This window comes from Terrapene carolina, unplaced genomic scaffold (assembly GCF_002925995.2).
Source record: "Terrapene carolina triunguis isolate 2854851 unplaced genomic scaffold, T_m_triunguis-2.0 Scaffold136, whole genome shotgun sequence".
Lineage (NCBI taxonomy): Eukaryota > Metazoa > Chordata > Testudines > Emydidae > Terrapene > Terrapene triunguis.
Window position 1 is genome coordinate 4,692,367 of NW_020664487.1, and position 19,664 is coordinate 4,712,030.

At 42.1% G+C, this 19,664-nt stretch overlaps 1 protein-coding gene across 1 annotated transcript in view; it reads right to left on the reverse strand.

The window, feature by feature from the left end:
• GC (GC vitamin D binding protein) overlaps window positions 1–16,417 on the reverse strand; it is a 27,386-nt gene extending 10,969 nt beyond the window's left edge. The window contains exons 1-3 of the mRNA XM_026653323.2: window positions 16,262–16,417; window positions 1,846–1,915; window positions 869–1,001 (exon numbers count right to left, since the gene is read on the reverse strand). Coding sequence (XP_026509108.1) covers window positions 869–1,001; window positions 1,846–1,915; window positions 16,262–16,322 — 264 coding nt within the window. The 5' untranslated portion in view covers window positions 16,323–16,417. The remainder of the gene's footprint in view (window positions 1–868; window positions 1,002–1,845; window positions 1,916–16,261) is intronic.
• Window positions 16,418–19,664: the final 3,247 nt, after the last annotated feature.

Below are 19,664 nucleotides of genomic sequence, written 5' to 3' on the forward strand. Positions count from 1 at the left end.
ATACATACACACACACACACATACACATACACACTAAATAATGTTAGAGACATGAATATTAGGTGTAGTACTATAAGACAATAGAAAGGAATTTGTGTGCGTCTCTGATGATGCAGCATTCCTGAATGTAGCTGGAAAAACTTCAGAGTTTATACAACCCTGAAACCTGGTTTGTGTGTCTTGCTTTGTAAAACCGTGGTCTGTGTAAATAGCAAAGTGAAACAGAGCGTCATGAGGGAATTGTTAAGTTTAAGGTGCTCCCAAGACAAGCTGACAAGCAAAAACCCAAGGCCACAAAAACAGACCAGTAAGATTAAAACAACTGGAACGAGCCAGTGGGATTAACAGCAGAGAACAGATGATATAAATAAGACAAGTTTTAGCAAGGTAAGCAAAAATGTATTCGTTTGGGTTAATTATTGTGATTTGTGCATAAAAATGTTTAGTCAGGGGTTTAGTGGATAAGTTCACAGATGAGGTAACTTGGTAACTGAGTCTGCGCAAAGCTATGGAATAGGGTATAAAAGAATATTGACTGAAAAAAGAAAAGTGAAAAAAAAAAAGGGGGGGGAGAACATAGCAGAGACCAGAGACTTGGAAAAAATCTCCCTCTCCCCAGAAGAGGTCATTTATAGCTGGTAATAGCCTGGTCTTAAAATGTACAAAATAAATGCTACAAGAAACTATTTAAGCCTAAATTGGAATGGATCTCCTTTGTCATCATACAGGATGGGGCCTGGTAGACAAGGGAGAAAAAGCTGAGAGCAAAGCTGTATGGAAGCCGTTTTCTTTGTCTATTGTTAGAAGCTGTTTTCTTTAATAAATGCATTGTGTTTAAGATACTATGATTCTATAGAGCATGACTTACCCCAGTATCATAGCAGTTGGGGTCAGCCCCTTTGACACAACACGTTTCTGCCAGGGAGACCACGTCTTTCACAACGTGACTGATCTCTTCAAAGGTGGCATTGGAGAATTTCTTGCTGTTCATGATGATTGCTCTGAGAACAAACAGAAGGCAAAGATCTCAGGGCAAGTTTGGGGAAGTGTTTATTTTTCACTATAACCCTGTTGACATAAATCTGTCCGATTGCAGTCACAAGTTTTACATGAAGAATAGCAGCTCTGGGTCTGAAATAAGAATAAGGGTTTTCTTTTAAAGCAACATTTTTTCTTTAAAACGTTATCAGAATCTGTGCTATAGCCGTAGAGCCTTATTTTCAGCATGCCTGTATCCAGGCTTCCAGTTTGCTCCCACAGCTTTGCAGCCCGAAGTAATTGTGGACACAGATTTCCTTCTATAATTGTCTATGGATACATCTGATGTCACATACATGCCTAAGTACTGATAGTCGCTGCAGATCAGGCAGTTAAATGTCTAAGGGTACATCTAAACTGCAGCTGGGAGTGTTTCCCAGCTCAGATAGTCACTTGCTAGTTTTGTGCCACCTAGCTTGCTAAAAATAGCAGTGTAGCTGGGGTCAGAGAGACAGATGCTGCCATTGAAGTAGAAGGCTGGGATTTTCAAATCCTAAGGGTGCTAGGCACCCACATTCCATTAAAATGCAATAGGATTTAGGTAATTCACTTCTTTTGAAAATTCAAGGCAGACAAACAACTTACAGTCTAAGGCCCTGATCCTGCAAATATGCAGGTGTTTAACTTTATTCGTGTAAGTGGTCCCACTGAAATCAATAGGACTCCCCCTTTAGAAAGTTTAATTATAGTTAAACCTTCTAACATTATTTTTTCTTTTTATAATCATTTTCTTTAACTTGGTTTGTGTGCTGTGTCTTAGCAGGCTGGGTTCAAAGTCAATGCTTCAGTGTTCTGGGGGGTACATACAGAGATCGGAAGTTGTCTTTTCCCAGGCTGTTGAATTCTTGACAGATTTTGTCCCGTACATAGTCTCGACCTGCAAAATCAGTCACAGGAGGATTTATGATCAATTACTTGTTTTGATAAAACAGACACACAAGAAAACAAAGCATATCTCACTCTGTCCTCTTGAAGACAAAGATGGGCTTGAGTGAGACCAAAACAAAAAACACACCAGAAAAACCCTACCCAAACAACATATTCTACTGCACACATTTCTCCTTTGGGGAAAGGATGAGAGAACAAACAACATAATCAAATGTTAGTCACGTTCCTTACTGAGGTTCTGGAAGGTGCTCAGATCCATGGTGATGAGCATAGTGTAAAAACCTATTATAATAGAATCTGTATGTTCTTGAGGGTCTGGTCCAAAGGCCACTGAAGTCCATAGGAGTCTTTGTTACTTCAGGTTAGTCGGTAACCGCAAAAAGAACAGGAGTATTTGTACCACCTTAGACTAAATTTGTTAGTCTCTAAGGTGCCATAAGTACTCCTGTTCTTTTTGTTACTTCAATGGGCTTTAGATCAGGCCCTTCTTTCCAAAATGAGAAGATATGAGAGAGAGAATGAATTAATGTTGGTTTATTTTTTAAATGGAAAGGGGATGACATGTCTATTCCCATATTCCAGCCATCTCTTCTGGAAAAAGAAAAAACACATTTTCCCACTATTATAATTAGAAAATAACTAACTGTCTAGGTGCATGTGTTGTTAGGGTATCTTTGTAGAAAAGCAGTGGGGTGAAATTCACCCCTGTGCCAAGGGCCAGCATCAATTTCTAAGTATCAATGAATTCCCTCTTAAGCCCTCAAAATAGGATTCTAGTGGCACAGAAAGCTTGTGCAGGCCCGCTGCATGGGGATGAATTTCATCCCAATAGCATTTAATACAAAATAACATATGATGGTTCAAAACAGCCTGTAGAGTTCAATACAGAATTATATCCCTGCTGCAGAATTCCACAGAATGGTGTAAAACAAACCAACTCCTCAAACCACCTCCTGAAAAGCCCCACAACTCTACAAAGAACATATTTCTCTGTTAAATTTGACACTGTAGGCTCAGAGTAATTTTCACAGAATTCCAATTAATTGTCATAAAACCCTATTGGTTCCACCCCTAGTTAATTCAGTGCATGGTTCTAGAAAGTGTATTTGTCCATACAAAAAAGCTACACACTGAAAATCAGGATAATTTGGACAGCCCCATAATAGCTCAGGTATAAATAATATACAATTATAAAGTACTACTCAGAAGGTGGTTTCCATCTCCAGCAAGCATCTGACTTCCTGCTATTTCTTACAAAATATAGTTTTGTTGCCAGTTTCAAATGAGCTTTTGAATCGTCTTCTGCTTAACACAGAAATCAGGTGGCATCACTACCATCTGCCTGCCCTAAACACAATAGCAATGGATCCTGTAAAATTGTCTTCCCGGTATGCTGGCCGACGTCCTTTTTAATAAGCAGATTTTCCCGTATGAATGTTTGTAATGGAAAAGCAGGCCCATTTGAACAGCAGGAGTGCGTTCTGTGACCATACGGTACTTCCCCAGGAAGAAAAAGGTAGACAAAAAAAATGTATGAAAAGCAGGGCCTGCTGCCTCAGAGAGCAGGAGCCCTGAGAAGTGACACAAGCAAACGTAGGAAAGTCGGCTATACTGCTCAAAAGCGTGAAGATGAAGGCAAGGTGACCCAGTGTAGAACTACACTAAAACAAAAGAACATGGATTATGAACCCCGGCAAATGCTTTTTTTAGAACTCCTGGGTTAAGAATAGTACTGCTGCTGCTAATTCTTTTTATTCTGCAGTAGCTACCATAGCAGAAATAGTATTGCTTTCTTCCCGGCTCTCACTTACACCTGTGTAAAAACCAATGTCTCCCCATTGATTGAGGGTGGGGGGAAGTGTGTGGCTTAGACTCCCTTGTTGTTCCTTGGCACTAGATAGGACAGTGTAAAGACGTGGAGAATTCCTTCCCTGCCCCCATAGGTAGGAGACATGAACCATAATGAGCTCTATTAATGGATAGAGCTCCATTAAGGACTGTCTGGAGGTTCCCGTAAGACTGCACAACTGAGAAAAGCTTACCTAATGCATCATTGATGTTCTGGGACACGCTCTTAGTAAACAAAAACAACGAGGAGTCCTTGTGGCACCTTAGAGACTAACAAATTTATTTGGGCATAAGCTTTCGTGGGCTAAAACCCACTTCATCAGATTCATGGAGTGGAAAATACAGGGGCAGGTATAAATACCCAGCACATGAAAAGATGGGAGTTGCCTTACCAAGTTGGGGGGGGTCAGTGCTAACGAGCCAATTCAATTAAGGTGGAAGTGGGCTATTCTCAACAGTTGACAAGAAGGGGGGAATATCAAGGGAAGAAAAATCACTTTTGTAGCACTAATGAGGCCAATGTAATCAAGATGGCTCATTTCAAACAGTTGACAAGAAGGTGTGAGTATCAGCAGGGGGAAATTAGTTTTTGTAGTGACCCATCCACTCCCAGTCTTTATTCAGGCCTAATTTGATGGTGTCCAGTTTGCAAATTAATTCCAGTTCTGCAGTTTCTCATTGGAGTCTGTTTCTGAAGTTTTTGTTGTTGAAGAATTGCCACTTTTAAGTTTGTCATTGAGCGTCCAGGGAGACTGAAGTGTTGTCCTACTGGTTTTTGAATGTTATAATTCTTGATGTCAGATTTGTGTTCATTTATTCTTTTGCATAGAGACTGTCCGGTTTGGCCAATGTACATGGAAATAAGTGGGTTTTAGCCCAAGAAAGCTTATGCCCAAATACATTTGTTAGTCTCTAAGGTGCCACAAGGACTCCTCGTTGTTTTTGCTGATATAGACTAACACGGCTACCACTCTGAAACCTGTCTCTCTTAGTAAACACTTCACCTCAGGCTGAATGCACATGGAATGACTAAATTCTTCTCTGTAAGGCACTTAACAGGTACTACAGGGCATTTTCAGAATTTAAATGAAGCTTGAAAAAAATCAGAGGGAAAATGACAGCATTTTTAAATACAGAACCTCATCTTGTTTGTCTGATGAAATTCCAGTTTGCTCAGTGCCTGATCCGTCTTCATTTGAATAATTCAAGCTACTAGCAGGGCTGGAATGATTCAGTCTGCCTCTTTGCTGCGTTACATTCACATTTATCTGCTTTAGACGGCAGCAGAGAAGGATGCTTGAAGCTCTTCATGCTAGAGGCCATTCTTCATGCACAGATGTCATGAGGCAATTCTCTGCTTAGGGAACATTTCGTTAAAAAAATAAAAAAGCAGGTAGACAGAAATGGCCAATTTCTAACTGAGGTAAATATAGAATAAGGGCATCTTTGTCATGAAAAGCCGTGTTTACTTGTGGCAAACACAAAGTTTGTCTTTGTGAGTGTTTGTGAAAATTTTAACTTGGCCACAAAATGAAAAGTGGGGAGCTTAGCATAATGCTAATTGGAGCCTGTTTTACTGAGAGCTAGATTTTTGGCTTTGCCACAAGCCTGAGGGATGGGGTGTAAAAGCAGCCCAGGGAAGAAAGAAAGGCACAGTTCCTTTCCACCTTCCCCACTTACTTCTGGCAGAGACTCATTTGTTGCTGGCATACATCAGTAGCAAATTATAACCCCCCCTGCACCGATCCAGCAGTGCTGGCTTGTGCATTGGCTCCGCCCATTTCCCTCCCATCCCCACCTACCCGCTTGGTGTTTCCAATGGGGCTACTCATGGAGTTATGTACTACACAATGCAAGTAATGGTGGCAGAGTTGGGCCCTTGGCGTCCTAGGGAAGGGCAAGGATCCTAGTGTGGGTGGGGAAACCATTCTGGAAATGAATGTATTGTCATTTTGGTGAAAGACTTCTTTTAAAATCAGTGGGAGACGCATTCAAGAGTATAATTTAGACCTCAGTTTCCAATATGATAGATTTTTTTTTTAAATAAACTTTTCTTCATCTCTGGCTGAATTTTAAAACACATGCTCAATATTTCCTATAAATAAATGATTTCCCCCTCTTTCTTTTCATTTAGCCATCAATATACAATTCCCAGTGCAGGACACAGGTTATTAGCAATCTGAGTGAGGGACAGTCCCATTAACCTGACCACCACACAAAAAGGCTTTGTCAGCGTGAGGTTAAAACTGTAGGCACCTATCAGTGATCTGAGTGTATAGAACATTCCATGAATGTTAGCGTCAGAAAACCATTTCAAGGTATGGTGAGTCACCAAGTGACCAAATCACTGAGCCCCAAGGCTTATAGGAGTGGGGGAAAGGAAAAGAGGATCACATGACCTCTCCCTTCTCATCCTCCTCCCTGGGCCCACACAGAGGACAAGAGCTCAGGGATTCTTCACTGCAAGGGAATCCCTGTTCTCTTTGGGGCTGGGGAAGTAGCAGGAAGTGGCCAGACTGAGAAAGAGTGGAAGGTGTTTTTCTTTTTTTTGCCCATTACAAATCAAAACAGAACATATACTAGAGCGTTAGAATATTTCTTTAGGGAAGGAGAGCAAAAGGGAATAGAGAAGACAGCACTGCTGCATTTTCAGTTTGTTACAGAACTCACTGGCTATATTTGATCAGGTTTCTGGAAGACCCATTCATGTTTTTCCATATGGTATGCAGTTGTAGCTCTGAAGTCTGTGTTTACACATCTAAATAAAATTATAGCCCTAGTTTCAAAGAGCTGAGAGCCAGCAGCTCCCATTCACCCCTAGAGAAAATTGCATACAAAATATGTGCACATTACAATTTAACGGGTGACATTCTTTTATCCTAGTCCGGCTAATCCTGAAAAATGTGGGGTCATGTCTGATAAGAAAATGAATATAATTGTTCTCTTTCTTCTCTTGCTTACTGGTACAAATAAAGAGTAGGCTTTGTTTTTCTTTCACATTACTAACAGATACGTTCTTTTATCACAAAAACCTTATAACACTTGCTTTACAACTTAGTCAGAGAGAAATTAGTATATATTGGAGACTCCCACTGTAGTCAATGTACAAGAGACAGTTTTTTTTTCAGTGTGTCTTTCAGTGCAAATATAAGTCAATGAAGGATCTGCAGATGTATCTGCACATCGGGCAGACATGCTCACTTGTTTTTGCCATAGCCTGCTTTCTTGGCTCGCACTTTTCTTTGGCTTTTTCTATTCTGCTGTTCTCAATGGCTTTAACTGCGGACCAGTAGGTCTGCCACCATCTTGATCTATCAGCAGCAGCTTTCCATGTGCTGGGGTCAACTTGGCCAGCTTTTAAATGAGCTTTGAGAGTGTCCTTATATCATTTTCATTGGCCTTCCAGCATACATGCTCCCATTTTCAATTGTCCATAAAATATGACTTTGGGAGGCATGTATTACCCATATGTACAAGCCCAGTAAAGTTGCACCTGTATAATTAGGGATTCAATGCTAGTCCTACAGCTCTTGTCCAGGACTTTGATGTTTGGTACCCTGTCTAATCACTTGATGTTACAGATGAGATGTAGCCAGCACACGTGAAAACACAAAATATATATACACAAAATACACAATTATAAATTGCCCTATGGAAGTCCCTAAAACTGTATCAATGAGACCTGCTACCAGTCAGTTTCTGCAGCTTTATGGTATTAATCACATATTGCGGTTGATGCTTTTCTACTCTTAGTCTTCCTCTTCTATCCTGTCATTTGATAGTGTCAATTAAAGTCTTTCATTGTTTCACGTTTAGGTCCAAACTTCTGTTTTTCTTACATTAAGGTAGGTAACCTGTTTATTGGTGGTCCTATCAAAACTCTGTGATATTAAGCTCTTCTCCTTTTTCCTCTTCTCTATTTTTATTTTGAGTTTAATAGTGACTATTGTTGAAGGGGTTTCTCCTTTCATTAGTATTAAAAAAGTTCTTAAATTATCAGGTTGGGTGGTAGGTGATGACCGTTTTCTTTCTGGCTTTTATAAGAAACAGGGTTTTCAGGACAATCTAATAAAAATAGTAAAGGGTTATCTGAGGCCTGGTCTACACTAGGACTTTAATTCGGATTTAGCTGCGTTAATCCGAATTAACCCTTCACCCGTCCACACTACAGAGCCAGTTAATTCGAATTAAAGGGCACTTAAAATCGATTTCTGTACTCCACCTCGACGAGCGGAGTAGCGCCTAAATCGATTTTGTTAATTCGAATTAAGGTTAGTGTGGCCGCACACCACCGAATTACTGTGTTTAAGTTAATGGGGTAGTGTGGCCGCACACCACCGAATTAATGTGGTTAAAAACCGAATTAAGGTGCTTAGTGTGGCCGCGCACAATCGAATTTATACAACCTGTTTCCCAAATTCGAATTATCTAAATTCGGATTAATCCTGTAGTGTAGACATACCCTGAGAGAAAAGGTGGGCAAGCTAATATTTTTTATTGGACTAACTGCTGGTGGTGAGAGAGACAAGCCTTTGAGCTCCACAGAGCTCTTCTTCAGGGGTTATCTGACAGCTGACACCTCATTCATAGTTTTGTTGAAATCAATGACGTTACACCAGTGTAAAGCCAGTGTGAAAGAAGAAGCAGGCCCAATTAGAGTTTTAGTTAAAGAAATTAGGTAGACATTCTCTCTTACTTCATCAACTCTATCTATCCATCTGTCTTCGTGTTTTGTTTAGTGGCCATCACTGAAGACTAGGATTTTCAAAAGGAATTAGGACTCCAGCTCCCATTGAAAAAAGAAAATTAAAAGGTGCTTCTGAATATCTCCCTCTAATTGTCTAGAGACACAATTGTCAAGAGTGCCTAACTAACTTACAGCCTAGGTCCCATTGTCTTTTAATGAGACTGAGGCTGCTAAGTTCCTAAGTCACCTCTGAAAATAGGACTCCGTCTTCTAAGTCATTAGGCACTTTTAGAAGAAATTTACCCTTGTTTTATTGATGTTAGTCTTTTTCTGTATTGGCTTCTTTCGTTTTTTCAGCTGCAACGCTGGCTGCACAAAGTTGTAGATAGCACCAGATACATGGAAATCAATTGCTGTTGTAATAAGAACCAATAGAGGGTGCTATGAACCATATATGTTTGAAAGAGAGCTCTCGATTTTATGTTCAATCTGGAAAACGCACAGGATATTCAAAAGAAATATCAAGCATCAGGACAGACAGAATGAAAAGGAATTGCCAAAAGTCTTTGCAATAGGTGAACATTAATGCTAAATTGCAATGGAATTGCTATAAAATGATGTAGTGTGCCCGTATTACCAAACCTAAGCAGAGAGCACTATGATTCATGTAATTACAGCAAGTGCCAAAGGAATGATTAAGAAGCCACTAATCCCTGTAAAGTGCTATTGATTTTGCTGCAAACTGTCTGGGGTGAGATTTGGTACCAGCAGGTTAAATATCAGTATAATTTTAGAAACTCTGCTGTAACATTTACATTATTTTCACAGTGACTTTCACACCCGGAAAGGTGTTTGTAGTGAAGACAGGATGAATCCAGTTACTGCAAAAAGCTGAAAGGATAAAATTTTCAAAAGCACCAAAGTGACTTAGGAGTCCAAGTTCCATTTTCAAAAGTCACTTAGGTAGTCAGGGCCAGTTTTGCAAAGGTTTTTAGGTACCTACAGATGTGAATAGGCGCCTAGTAGGATTTCAAAAGCACCTACGGCCATAGGCGCCGAGTCCATGGCTGCTTTGGGGCTGGAGCACCCACGGGAAAAAAAAATAGTGGGTGCTCAGCACCCACCAGCAGCCCCATTGATCAGCTCCTCCCCCTTCCCCGCAGCCCTCCCACCTGCTGCGGATCAGCTGTTTAGCAGCGTTCAGGAGGAGGAGGAGCGAGGGTGGGGCACGCTCGGGGGAGGGGGAGGAATGGGGGCTGGAAGAGGTGGGGTGGGGAGGGGAGGAGCCTTGGGGGATGGGGTGGAGTGGGGCAGGGCCTGGGGCGGAGCAGGGGTCAAGCACACCTGGGGAAAGTGGAATGTCGGTGCATATGCCTAAGGCCCAGGTAGGTGCCTAAATACCTTTGACTAACTCCCATTGAATTTAGTTAGGCACCTAAATGCCTTTGACTAACTCCCATTGAATTTAGTTAGGCACCTAAATACCTTTGAGGTTCTGGGTCCAAGTGCCTAACTTCCAACCTAGTCACTTTAGAAAATCCCACTAGGCATCTATTTGCATCTCTAGGAACCAGAATATCTTTAATGTCTGGCCCTACATCCCATTTTTAAAAATGACTTGGGCATTTAGGAGCCTAAGTCTGATTGACTTTCAATGAGACTTGGACTTTTAAGTCACTTTTGAAAATAGGATTTAGGCACTTTTGAAAAAAATTCCCATGTTCTCTTTTACCCTTAAGCTGCCATTTCTGGAAATACTTGCTCCCGGAGATTCTTTAGAAAATCTGAATCACACAAGAATACGGGGCACCAGTGGGCAGTGAAAAGTGTACAGCCCAGATCACCACCTGGTGGAAATCACCACAGTTCCATTGGAACTTCAATAGAACTAATCTGATTTACACTATCTGGGGACCTGGCCCACGACATCTAGAAACCAGCTAGTCCTATGGAAGTCAGGGTCTGGTTGAAGATATAAAAGTCCAAGATATACACAAACCCCAAATGGAAACACACTAAAATTAGTAATGCTGAACATTTACCATGTTGTAAGAACCATTCATGTAGTGAAATTAATGCTCTCTCAAACCTCCCTGTCATGATTCTTTATTTCTGATGCAAACAGTTTCAACAATAAAAATTAGGACACCAAATGTGCATAGAGTGCAAGGATCTTTGGGATTAAAATGAGTGATATCCCTTTAAATGAAGTACAGTTGAGTGGTAGGCTAAAATTCATACATTTGAAGGCCAGAAGGGAACATTACCATGATCAAGTCTCTGCTAACCCACTGTCGTCAAATGATGCCCTCAATTGCACAGATGTAACTGATTTAGAACTTAAACAATTCTGATGGTGATAAATAGAATTTAGCTCACTCTCTCAACTGTGTTGACTTTGCAGAACAAAGCACCAGAATAAAAAGCAGTGAAAGCTTATTTTCATCATTAATATGATCAGATTCTGAATGCACATAAGTAGCATAACTGCTTAGTAAGAAGGTGGCATTTTTAGAGCAAAAGTGCATTTTAATGCGTCAGCTGCATAGACTTTGCAGGACACAAGTTAGATAGATGGATGGGGAAACTCCCTGGTTTCCTGAAATGCTTCAAAGTGCTATCGTTTGCTTTGTGTTCGACATTTTTGATTGTATTAAAGTCTGATGCTATCTGATTATGCTCTCGTGTCCCCAACAGACAAGTGATGATTCTGCTGGTGTGGTGAGATGTCAAGCTATGAGATATTAATCAGTCTGTATCCTGTTAATCTATTCGAGTCAAAGTAGTTTGGCCCCTCTCCCCTGTTGGAACAAGTAGCCTCTGAGGGTGACAGCTCTTTGTTAGAACACTTTCCCCTCACAACGAGGGTGACCATATGTCCTGTTTTGGCCGGGACAGTCCCTTCTTTAAGCCCTGTCCTGACTTTTTCCCCCCAAAAGAGGCATTTGTCCCATTTTCTGACTTGATCAGTTGACAGGACAAATGCCCACTCTTGTCAAAAAATTGGGGTGCGGTGTGGAGGGGGTGAGCAGAGATGCCAGACCCCCACAGCGGGGAGCCAGGGCTGTGGGGGCAGCGGTGTTCCAGCATGCATAGGGGACCCCGCATTGCGCAGGGGAGCGAGCTGGTTCCAGCAACTGGGCAACAGCCTGGCGCGCGGCAGGTGGCGACAGGATTACAGCGACAGGCAACAGCATGGAGGTGCCCTCGGGCAAGCAGCTGGTGGTGTCCCATTTTCTCTTTGGGAAATATGGTCACCCTACCCACAACCAAAGTAAACAAAATATATTTTTTGGACCTGGAATAGCTGCTCACTGATACACTTCGATATTGTCGCTTAAATCAGCTAAACAGAGACAAAATAAATACGGGATTCAGCTGCTCAGTGTTTATAAAATAATCTGGTATGTGCTTATAAATAAGTTGTTAATGATAGTCCACCAGCTGTGAAAAGGACACAGAAAATTATATTAAAGTGGAGGCTTGGACTCAAACAACACATACAGCCATGTTAGGTTATTTCGATTTATAAAATGGCTGCTCAGCTCAATCAAATAACCCCTGCTCACTAAGAACCTGATCCAAAGCCCATTGAAATCAGGGGAAAATCTTTTTATTGACTTGCGATCAGGTCTTTAGATTAGACATCTTCATAGTCTTCTAGGGCCAACACCACAGCCTCTTCTCCTGCCCTCAAAATTCAGCTCCATACAGCTCCTTCTTGCAGATAGAGAGCTACCTCTGAGCAGCACACTGGGCCTTCTCCTCTCTTCTGTGACATACTGGAAGGGAATGAGCACGTTTACCTGCCAGATGTGGTCGGGAAGCATGGGTGGAAGAGACTGGCAACTAGATGACTTCCTCCAGCCCTGAGCCAGTGCCAGCCTCTTGGAAGGAGCTATGCTTGTCTGGGGGTATGCATGATTTCAGGGGTATGGCCAACTAGTTAGGGCAGAGCAAGGGAGCAGCTGCGATAGGCAGCATGATCTCCTCAGAAATCCATATAGTTGCTGGCAGAAAACACTATGGAAATTAATGCTTCCCAGAGCAGCATTGATGGTACGTACTCCATTCAGGGACGGTCCGCAATTTAGACTTTCCCCTAGAGCTCACCTTGACTAGCTAACGTGTCCACACTATAACTTGTCCTGTCTACACTAGGGTTTTTAAACGTGTTAGCTGTCACATGTTAGCTATCATGTTTTAAATACACACCTTTTTGCTAGTGTAGATGGTGCTTTGAGTGGCATGATGCCAGTGATCAGGGTTCAATTGTAGTAGGACTACAGAGCGGGCTGTGTTTTAGGGAGAAATAGTCTTCATCCCATAGGATCTCAGAGTGTGTTACTTATTTAAACAGACATGCTAACATATCACTTCAGCTCTCATTGAAAGGTAGCTGGCTCCCTTCAACCTGAAACACATCAGCTGTTTAAGAGGGCACAGAAACACCACCAAGAAGATGATGAGGACAGAAGTGACAAATCTCTTTTCCAGCTTAACGGCTGTGAGGACCTCCAGATAGTGGAATGGGAATGATCTGACACCGGGACACATAGTTACAGCCTTAGTTCTTGTGAAAAATGCCATAGTCTCTTTAATGCCCAAAAGGGGTGAAGCGCTCAGCTTCATTTATGGCTTCTTTTCGGCAATTTAAAACATCTGAATGGGTTAATAAGGGTATGATACTGATGTGGGAAAAAGCGTTTATGTACAGGAGAACTGCCTGCTATTAACACTGCCTTCCAACTCTTGCATTACTGAGGCAGCATGGAACACCCTTCCTTCAAACCCTATTATTGCTGCTTGGATTACCTGGAGGGATCACCACAGAGCATTGTATGGCATTTGCTCAACAGGGACTAGGCCTACTTTCACCACCACCCTCCCCAACCATGGGAATTGGGCTCAAGTTTCTTATGGCACGAGAGGGCACAAGTCACAGGGTGGGCCTGGAGATGACCTTTTTGTTTCTTTGTCAATAAGATGTGAAATGCTTTCAAGTGAATGCATTGGTTGGGAGCCTGGTATCTTACATGACTGATGCAAGCTGTCTAACTGTGGCTGTTTGAAAGAGGGAGATATGGAAAAAATGGAGAGTGAGATAGTTGAGTCTTTTTGGTCCGTTCAGATCTTGGATTTTCTGCTGGGACTGCCACTCAAAGCCGCAATTAATGCTAGCGGTAGTGGTAATTTTGTCAAACAGGCACTTGTCCACTGTGACTGGGCTGAGACCAACAACTCATTTTATGCAGGTCCCCAAACAAGGATGGGACAATAACTTTTAGTCAGATGCTCAGCTGAAGTATATCATCACGTCAATGACTTCAGTGAAGTGATGTTGATGTACACTAGCTGAAGATCTGACTAAGAGTTCATAGCTTCGGAAAATTTGCTCATTTGAACCTACTGAGGTATTTTCCCTTCCCATCCTTTTCCTTCTCCCCTGGACCCAATCTATGATCCTATTCTCCTCTCTCCATCTTTCACAGAACTAAAACTCTCTGGACAATTCCTGTTTTCTCTTTTTACTCCTTCTCTGGTGTTTCTTTCTTCAAGCCTCTTATGTAGCATGCTGGTACTTTAAAATCTTGGAGGCTCTTGATATTTCCAGGGTCAGATTATCCTCAGAATTTATTGCATCCAGCTTTGTTATTTTGCACATCAAGAATCCAATGAGTGCCTTAGAAGAGAGAATATTGCCTTTGCTATTTCCCAATTAACCAAAGTAATTACAATATTAATTGCTGGGTAATCTGCAGCATTCAGATCTCATGATAATACTTTAGATTTTTGAAAGGGAAAAAAATCCATCATGGGCCAGAACCTCAGATAATGTAAGTCAATTGCAGTTCTATTTAAATCAGTAAAGTTACACCAACTTACAATCAGCTGAGGATCAGGCCTCACGGGATTACAACGGCCAAGGCTGTACAAAGTTGTAATAATAGGACTGATTGTCCTGTCAAAGAGAGGGAAAAAATCTCTAGTTTCCTGCATTTTTCATTCCAATAGAGGTTTTGTAACACTTCAGCTTCTGGGGCATTGTTTAATTAAATCAGCCCTCAAGTTGTATATTGGCATCAAAGGCAAGGTTTTCAATCCTAGAAGCAAAACAACTCTGGTTCAGCAATGTGAAATAACCATATATTCCTTTTTAACCTTGCAGTGTTAAAAATTTAAGCAAGAAGTCTCTGTGAATCAATACAAGCAAATGGCAGTAAGTAGAATCTATTAATGTCCAGTTTTCTTTTGTTGTTTTGTACGGAGACTAACCCCAGGGAGATACTCCTAACATGAGCAAGTATTAGTTTTAATATCACCACTTGGCAGCTTTCAAGGGCAAGGTTACTGGAATTCATTTTCACTTTCGTAAACTGGTGTGCAATAATGATAAAATAAATAAATAAACAAACATATATTTATGTATCATTTATATTCTTTTTGGCAGAGCTTCATTTGTGAGTCTGAAACTACAGATCAAGTAACCAAAGTGAGAATTTGTGGTTTTGCCCTGCTCTTTCTACTCAAGGTCTTTCATTTTGTAAAGCAAATAAAAGTGTTTGCAAAAGATACCAGACTGAAAGCCCTAGAGAGAGTCGTGTTCTCCACATGAATCCTGGCAGAGTCAAGGCCTTGAACTAAAGTTCTTTTTCTCCCCTAGCCTGGCCAACAAAAGCCACGCAATCAATCTCTCCCTTCACATTGTTGAGTAATGTGCCCCACTTCTGACAAAGATGATACGTCAATCTTCGTGCCCGATCAGGACTTTGCTTCCCAGTTTGAGACTCCCTGCAAAGGTGGCAATTGTGATATGTCATTTTGATGACACTCTGAAGCCCACTCCCCCCCAACCCCAGTCTTCAAACCCCAAGCTCCAGCCCAAGCCACAACATCAAAGCACTGTTTACAAAGCTGTTTTGAGAGTGCTAGTGCAAGCCCTGCAACCCCGAGTCGGTTGACCCGGGCTGGGAGGCTCACTGCCGTGGGCTGTGCAGACAAACCCCAAGAACTGGAGAGAGAGCAGCAATTCCTTTTGGACAGGCCGCATAACAGCTATCAGGTCATAAAGAGCCAGATCCTCAGCTCGTGTAACTGTTGTAGTTTACAATTGACACCAGTGAGGAGCTGGCCCAGTAAGTTTAGTTCACTACCAACCTTGGCCACAGATGCAAAAAGGTGCAAAGTTCCATTGCCGATGCAGAGCCATACCAAGACGTTTTCTATTTCATGCGTTCTGAGTTTGTGGTGCAGTGAGAAACTCTTGTCATATTGGAAGTCCAATTAAAAATCCAGTTCATTAACACTTTTTAAATAAGTGATTATGATTCTATTAGTTATGCCAATCAATTGTGCGATTGCACTAATCACTACAGTATCTGAAGAGGTTCCTGTTAGTGCCTTTGAAAAAATCAAACACCTTAACAGCAGGGGCATCATTTGCTACAGGGTAAAAGGGGCAGTTGCCCCCCCCCCAACCTTGGTTTGCCCCGTTTCAAAATCTATAAAAGACATAATGGAGCATACTTTTGCCTCCCACCCAGTCTTTGCAAGATATCATATAATAAGCACCCTGTGTTCCATATGCTAACACAACTTTGCCACCCCTAGAACTTTTCTGAAATGGCTCCCATGCTGAACGATACCATTGTCTTTATCTAAACAGTTCTTCTGCTTGAGGACTTGATCCAGCTTCCATTGAAACTGACAGAAATCTTTCCTTTGATTTCAATGGAAGTTGGATGGAGCCTTTCAAATGGAAAGTTTCACAGGAGAAATGCAGAGTGCAAGCCATCTTACCTCTATGTTCAGCATGACCCAGCGATACCGCAGCAAGCAGCAAGACTATTACTACCTTCATTTTGTAATTACACTGGGTTTAAAGGGATGGTTTAATCACTTTGTCTTCTGCAGATTGTTTCCCCAAAGGTAGCACTCTAGAGGTCGTTCTGCCATTTATATCAATCACATGACTGCAAATTACCTGATAAATGATTAATCTAGGTCGAGGAGCAGAGGGCATGCATCCTTGGTCTAGTGGAGATAAAATGGAATGACTAGTAAAGACAAATAGACATTTACCGATGCCAGTGTATCCAAAAATCACTGTGGTTTTATTATTAACTCTGCAAAACTGGGATTCTAGCTATACAATTCCAATCAAACTTTATCCTACCAATGTTTTAATGCAAAAACAATGTAATAGGAATTTTAAAAGTGTGTGTGTGTGTGAGAGAGAGAGAGAGAGAGGTGGAAAACCTACATTCTACGTGTCATCTTATTGCACAGCAGTTTTAATCTTCAAAGTGCTTTATGGACATTAACTGATCCTGACAGCACCTTGTGAGGAAGAAAATAAGATAGTTGCCCATTGCCCTCGAAACTGGGATTTGGTCAGCACTTCCTGATATCTAACAGTCCTGCGCAGACCATTACACAACAATGTCTTTATTCACCATTTTTATCAGCTGGAGAATTAAAGGTGACTTGCAAATATAGTAAATAAGGAATAATACATCAATTTTACCAAAATAGCAAGCAATGGGAGTCAAATTAAGTGGTTTTGCCAAATTCCCTGAAGATCAGCAATATTTGGGTTTACATGCACATCCTGGCTATTGCTGTGATAACTGGAGTATTTTTGGAGTGTGCTACAAGAAGCAGAGCCCCTGTTGAGGTTGCTGATTTGTGCTCAGCTAATGGAGAACTAGGGATGTGTTCATCGGTACATTCCTCAATCCGCCCATGAAGACCCAACAGTGTTCAACCTGTTGAGCTGAAGATCCTAGTCACCATCTCTTTCAAGAAGAGAAGAAAGAATGCCAGGAGGGCTGGCGCTCTCTCTCTCTGGTTTCCGTGGGGAGGAGAGTAAAAGAACATGGCTGCTGTCATTTCCATGGCCTATGGGATAGGGAAGGGGAAAGATACAAGGCTGCTCCCTTGGCCTCCAGGATGGGGAAAATGAAAGTGCCCCTCCCTCTCAATGTTGTCCATGGGGAAAGAAGGCAGACTTCTGTAGGCTCCTCCTCTCACCCCTGGGGAGTAGTGTGAGAGAAGTGAAGGGGGGCGGGGAGGTGCAATGGCATCCAGCGCTGGATAGCAGCTGCTGCAGGTAACAGAAGTATGGCTGCCCAATGCCCAAGGTTGCATTCATCCCTCCTGTAACCCCATTCATCCCTCCAGTAACCCCATTCCAGCTGAATTGCTCCCAGGATAAGTTAGGTCCCCACTGTGGTTGCGTCTCATATGTCGAATGTGGCTAAATGCCAAACCTTGAGCCCCCTTGCACATTCCTAATAAGAGGTGCACATTTAGCATATCATTTTCTTAACATTTGTTCTTTAAGGGCCTTCCAGGCTATGGGTCACTGGCTCCTGCTTGATGCCTCACCCAGGGCTTGAACTGAATTAAAAAAAGCCTATATTTTTTTTCTCAGCCTTTCCCTGTTCATATAATCCCCCCCCCCCCCCATAACAACACAAGACTAACTGCCTAAATTACTAGTGACTGTTTCAGATGTGGTGGCCTTCACCACATAAATGGGACGCAACAGAGACAATGCCACCTATACCTCATAGCTACCGAGATTTTATTAAACTATCCCTGCCACAGGAGATTTTAAAATTGCTCCTCATGTTAGTTTCAATTTCTCGAACAGAAGTTTATTTTGCAGGATTAGCAGGTACAAAACCATGACCGTCAATGACACTTGCACAATGCCTTTCACTCAAGTGCTTTACAAAGCCATTTAAGCGCACAAAGCAACAATACATACAGCTTAGGACTGGACGTCAGGAGCATATTCAGTTTAAGTTATAGGAGGAATTTAAGCCCTCAACCAAAACTCTTTAGAGTCTATGGAACAACTTCCATCCATCCGTACATGTCTGGTATTTATATGGTCCTCCTTAACATAGAATCTCATAATCTTCAGTATATTGATCCCCATGAGGTAAGGGAGTCCTATTATCCCTATTTTACCGATGCAGCACTGTGGCACAGAGAGATTAACTGATTTGCCCAAAGTCACACAAGGAAGGAACTGAACTCAGGTTTCACAAGTCCTAGGCCAGCACCCTAACCATACATTTCTTCCCCTAAATCATCTGGGATTTGAACCTGACACTTCTTAGGCTACAAGAGCAGCCACCTTTCCACTAGACCATCACAAATGGGTTCAGAGTGGGCCCTTAAACTATACGTTTTTCAAGAGCCAGATTGTACCTGGCGCTGGTGCATATGGAGGGCGCAAAGGCCTAGATTCTTAAAGGTATTTAGGCACCTAGCTCCCATTGACTTAATGGAAGACAGGGGCCTCAATACCTTTGAGGATCTGAGCCAAAAACCCCTTTTCCTTCTTGTCTCTAATGCAAAACTCAGTTGCTCTCTGTCTGTCCTTGTGCACAGGAATGGAATGGCATATGCAGCAGCACATATCTCCTTAACAACATATTGGGACACATGTTTAGTCCTAAAGCAGAGGAAACACTGCTACCTGCTGCACCATGAGCATTACTCACTGTAGCACCTGGATTTTTCCCTGGGGGAAAGAAGCCAGACTTCTGTAGGCTCCTCCTCTCCCTCAGGGGGAGTAGCGAGAGAAAAGTGAAGGTGGGGGTGGAGGGAGGTGCAATGGCATCCGGGGATGGATAGCAGCTGCCACAGGTTACAGAAGTTTGGCTGCTCAATGCCCAAGGTTGCATTCATCCCTCCTGTAACCCTAGCTTGGCTACTTAGAAGAGATCCGATAAGACTGGAGCCGCATGCCCTAGCAGCAAATCCTTACGCATTCATTTCCTTTGCACCGTGAACAGAGATTTTTAGAGCTCTTCAGGGAACGGCCATTACAGCACGTTATTTCTGGGCAGACCTCAGAAGGTCTTTGGTCTAGAAATTGGGTTGGAAACAGGGTCAGATTAAAAGGGTGGGTTCTAATTCCAATAATGATAAACAGAACGCCATACATGCAGATACACACGTGGCCAAATTCTGCCACTGAAGGGTACCGTATTCTGCAAGTAATCCCATTGAAATAAGTGAGATTGCTCACTACATTGCTCACAATGTAAAGTGCTACTCAATATGAGTAATCACGGCAGCCTCTGACCCTTCCAGAATAGTTGTATCACAAAATGTTAGACAAGCTCTGATGCTCATTGGAACCAGCAGTTGATATGTACTTGTTTACCATGCATTTCTGGTA